At 35.3% G+C, this 5000-nt stretch overlaps 1 protein-coding gene across 1 annotated transcript in view; it reads right to left on the bottom strand.

The window, feature by feature from the left end:
• The window catches only part of LOC122248202 (uncharacterized), a 7326-nt gene that overhangs the window by 770 nt on the left and 1556 nt on the right, over positions 1–5000 (bottom strand). The window contains exons 2-5 of the mRNA XM_043008068.2: positions 4074–4196; positions 3450–3654; positions 2712–2898; positions 1–1857 (exon numbers count right to left, since the gene is read on the bottom strand). The exon at positions 1–1857 is cut by the window's left edge and continues 770 nt beyond it. Of these exons, the coding sequence (XP_042864002.2) occupies positions 379–1857; positions 2712–2898; positions 3450–3654; positions 4074–4196 (1994 nt within the window). The 3' untranslated portion in view covers positions 1–378. The remainder of the gene's footprint in view (positions 1858–2711; positions 2899–3449; positions 3655–4073; positions 4197–5000) is intronic.

Consider the following 5000-nt stretch of genomic DNA (forward strand, 5'->3'; position numbering starts at 1 on the left):
CCAATTTCTGAATCTTGTCTGGTTATCTGGTTTGTTATTATGCAAGGTAATCTGTCTTTCATTGCTGGCTTCTGTCTGATTACTTTCCATCTGATTTTCAGTGGTTGTTTCCACAATACTTTCATCCCCAACAGTCTCTCTCACATGTGGGCTTTCGCCTTGGTTTTGCGGCTCACTCCCACTAGAAATTCCTGATTCGTCTTTCTCTGATGGTTCTTGCCTTGCGATCTGACATTGCTTGAATATTCGTTTAGTGGAATTCATTTTTGCAATTATTTTCTGTACATTTGCTTTTTTTCTTTCAATCTCCTGAGTAAATGATGCTGGGTCTTTTGTTATTACATCAGAGACAGCAAGATTTACAAAGTCCAGCTCTAGTCATCTCTTCTTTTCACCTGATTTATCCTCAGAATTATTATCCTCATTATCTACTACTTCCTTTTCATCTTCTTTTGGTGCGCTTGAATCGCCCTTTTTCTCGATACTCAAGGTATCAGCTTCTTCCGAATGAGAGTCGTCTTCTTTGTCTGTGTTTCTCTTTTGCTTTTTCTTCTTTTCTTTCTTCATCTTTGGTGCAGATTCATTCTCTTGCACAGTTTCTTCTCCAATTTCTTCCTGTGGTATGACTGCAGAAGTTTCAACTGAAGGTTCGTGACTTTTCTCTTCCTGAGTTTCATCTGGGTCTGAGTTTTTCTTCTTCTTCTTCTTCTTCTTTTTCTTTTCACTGGACTGTGGTTCAAGAACACTGCTTTCCTCAGTGTTTTCCTCAATTTCAACCAATTTCCTCTTCTTTTTCTTCTTTGGCTCTTCTGTTTCATTTCCGGCATCTTGACCTCCATTTACTTCCTCTTCATTCTCTCTTTCCACATCTCCCTTCTTCTGATTATCCATATTTTCTGAATCTTCTTGACAAGTATTTTCTATAGATAACTCTTCTGTATTTATGTCTTTATTTTTTTTCTTCTTCTTGTTTTTCTTCTTCTTTTCATTGTTAACACCACCTTCACATTGTATGTTATCAGGTTTTGCTTCACAGGTATTTTCATCAGTTGGCTGTACCTCTGCTTCCACTGTACTTAATTCTTCCTTCTCTTTTTTCTTGCTTTTCTTTTTTTCCTTCTTCTTTTCATTATCCACATCAATATTCCCAGCCTCTTCTTCATGACTCTTCTCATTAGTTAACTTCTCAACACTCTCTGTGTTTAATTCTTTCTCTTTCTCCTTGTTCTTCTTTTTCTTTTTCTTTTGAACAGTGGCATTAAGCTCACCCTGTGCTTCTGGCTCTAATTCACAACTGTTCTCAACCTGTAACTGTCCATTCGTTTCTCTATTCATCATTTCCTCAGCATCGTCAACCTTTTCTGCCTCTTCTCTCTCTCTTTCCTTGTTTTTCTTCTTCTTTTTCCTCTTGATATTCACATCAGCTTCACCCTGTGTTTCAGCCTCTATTTCTAGACTATTCTCAGTGTGCAATTCTTCCTCTGCTGCTCTTTTCCTCTTCTTCTTCGTCTTTGTACTTTCAACGTCAGAGACACTTTCTTCTTCTTCTACTTCCGCTTCCTTCTCCTTATCCTTCTTCTTTTTCTTCTTCTTTTTCTTTTCTGTCTGATCCTCATTGCAACCATTTGTATTCTCAGGATACACAAATCCAAACCCTATTCTCCCTGGATTCTCACTATCAGATTCGTTATTAATCGCTGGCACTTGTTCTTCATAACAAAAGCCAAAACCCTGCCTGCCAGGCTGAACCTCACTCTCGGATTCTTCTCTCTCTTCACTGTTGTCTTTCTCTTCTCTCTCCTGTTGAAGTCCTGCCTGTGCTCTCTTGAGCTTAGCCATTTTCTCAGCAAAGTATTCCTGAAACAAAAACAAAACATGTTCAGACAGTGATATATAGGAAATATCTGTAGCACTGAGCCTAATGTTATTCCTGCTGAAATACGTTATACACATAACCAAATGTAAATATGTAAAATGGAAATGTGCATAATATTTCCGCAAAGATAGGTAACAATAATAAGGCTGAAAATGGTCCACATACTAATATCCCTTCAAATCTGTAATCTATAAGAAACTCTTGTATTTATTAAAGTTCAGGTTTATCATGAACTATAAGATCAAATAAAAATGAACATAAAAAGGCATAACTGATTTGTATAAATTTCAATAAACAAGCAGACAGAAACCTGCATCAGTTGGTAAATATCTCAAGTATGTAAAAGAGATTATAATATACACATGTCCTTTCAAGAACACAAGAGACCAATGAAACTTGTTATCATATACTTGTTTTTTTTTTCAGGATTTGCCTGTCATAATATTGGTTTAAATATTTAACAAATATCTATATGCATTTAAGGTAATAAGATTTCCATACCATGTATTTGTGACAGGGGACAAATGAGAGCTTTGCCAAGGGTGTGAGTGGGTTAATACATACATGTACATATAAAAAAAGAGGTGCTTCAGTCAATTTTACATACCACATGAAATATAAGTAAGATTTTTTTAAAATAAAAAAGAGGAAACAACTCCCAGTATTATGCTGGGAAGAATGCAAGATCATCCAAAAACATATATACACAATGAGAAAGTAACGTTAAATAGAGAGTATAGACTAAGAAATGGATGCATCCACTGAGGGAAAAAACACAAATGCAAATGCAAACACAAACACACACAGACTCTCTAGTGCGGCTGTTCTATCTCACCTGAACAGTACCCCCCTTTACAGTGGTAACGCCATTCCTCTTCACATGTTCACCAACCACATCCTCTTCAACGGCCTGAACTGCTTCGATTTCGGCAAGTTGCTTGGATCTTTTCGACCCAATGATACATGCAATGTCATCGGAATTGTAACGACTCACATCTTTGCCGCGGGTGAATTTGTGGTAGCTTGAAAAATAGAAAAAAAGTTGGATGATTAATCTGACACTGAAGAGAGATTCCTTTTAATACATTGAGTAAAGAATAAAATTATCAATTTTCATTATACAACATCTGTACAAAAAATATAATATTTAGCATAAAGCCAAAGTATTTATTTACAAAATATATTATATAATATAAATAATAAATATATGAATATATATATATATATATATATATATATATATATATATATATATACATATATATATATATATATACATATACATATACATATACATATACATATACATATACATATACATATACATATACATATACATATACATATACATATATACATATATACATATATACATATATACATATATACATATATACATATATACATATATACATATATACATATATACATACACACATACACAAACACATTATATCACTGTTATTCTCCAGTATAACATAAAATGAATAACAGAATAATCATTTATTGCAACTACTTTCATCATGAATTCCAATACAACTTTCCTCTTAAAACACAAGCAAATGAAGCTTACTGAACTCTGGCCCGAGAGCCCTTGGAACGGCCTTCTAGGGACTTGGCACCCTTGTTCTCCTCATCACTGTTAGCAGCACTATTGGAGGCAGAATTTTCCTGGGAATTTTCGGCACTGGTGTTCACGCTGTTGAGGTTTGCTAAGACGCTTTCAAAACCTTCGTAATGCTTGATCCACTCATCGTCAAAGCCTTTGTATCCAATACCTAAACGGGGAAGAGTTGGGGCCATTTTACTGAAAGATTCCGACCAGAGATATCTCTTGTTGTATACATAACAAACCTTACATATATCACTTACCTACTTTTTTATATATATATTTTTTTTTCCATTATTTTATTTTATCAAGGAACTTTTTAATTATATCAAACATTGACAGTTATCACCTATACAAAGTAAGTACTTTCCACATATAAACTAGATTTGCAATAAAAAAAATACAGTATCTTGTTTTAGGCATACATAGGGTACAGATAGATGAATTCTTATAACATAATATATATAATATAACTCTTACCAAATGAAAATACAAAAGTCAACTATCTTAGTATTCATATAGCAAGAATAGCTATAATGAAGAATACCTTGTGCAACAGTATCTAGAAAATCTTCCGCAGATCCTTACCTTTCTTGTTGTCCTTCGTCATAACCTTGATACAATCCGTCATTCCCTGTTCTTCTCTTCCGAGGCCTTTCCCTTTGGCCCACCCAAATTTCTCCAATAACTTCTGGCCAAATTTGTTTTCATCTGTAAAGAAATAAAAAGTTCTCAATCAAGCGAAGAAACAGAAGAAGGTCTTCTCCTAGTAATGAACAATATGTACTGGTATGCTATGCTCCTGAGGCTATATAAAATGCCTCAACAACCAAGGCTTTGCGTTTTTTTTCAAGTACTGTCTTCCTCTTTTCTCTCTTTATCCTGATAAATATCATAGAGAACTGCCACTAATTATATCATGGCTCCAAGTAACTATAATTGTGTTTTTGGGATGGATCAAGGTGAATATGTATCAGTAAAGCAAAATTGGTATATTTATTGTTTTGTACCACCATGACATTCTGTAATTAGAATTTTTGCAATTATTCCTGGCATGTATAATGTAAATCTGCTATTATTTTTCATCACAAGTGCATGACCAATAGATTAGGGATAGCCCTCTGTGTAAATAAAAATCAAACAGTAAATGCATGTAACAGAGTGTTCTTCTGAGGACTTGTAAAGGAAATCTCCATCCTTGAAGTGTACATTTGTTAACCCAATACCACCGGGCCACAGACGGCGATTATGTAATATGATAGCGCGGGTGCCGTCATACGCCGTCGATGATATAATTGATTTAGGCCTATGCGTTCGAGAGCCCCGGCATTGAAGATATTAACCCATTCGCGCCGGTTGACGTGCTGACACGTGGTCGAAAAAAGCCCCGGACCCGGGTGACGTCCTGGCACGTGCTACATTTTCGGCCCGCGCGCCGGGAGGCCAGTAGCGACGTGCTGAAACGTCCGCATTAGAATGATAGATTATTCTTAGTACAATTCGATTTTCATACTT

The sequence above is a fragment of the Penaeus japonicus genome, unplaced genomic scaffold, assembly GCF_977035675.1.
Source record: "Penaeus japonicus unplaced genomic scaffold, GWHDUDI00000001_assembly GWHDUDI00000010, whole genome shotgun sequence".
Classification (NCBI taxonomy): domain Eukaryota; kingdom Metazoa; phylum Arthropoda; class Malacostraca; order Decapoda; family Penaeidae; genus Penaeus; species Penaeus japonicus.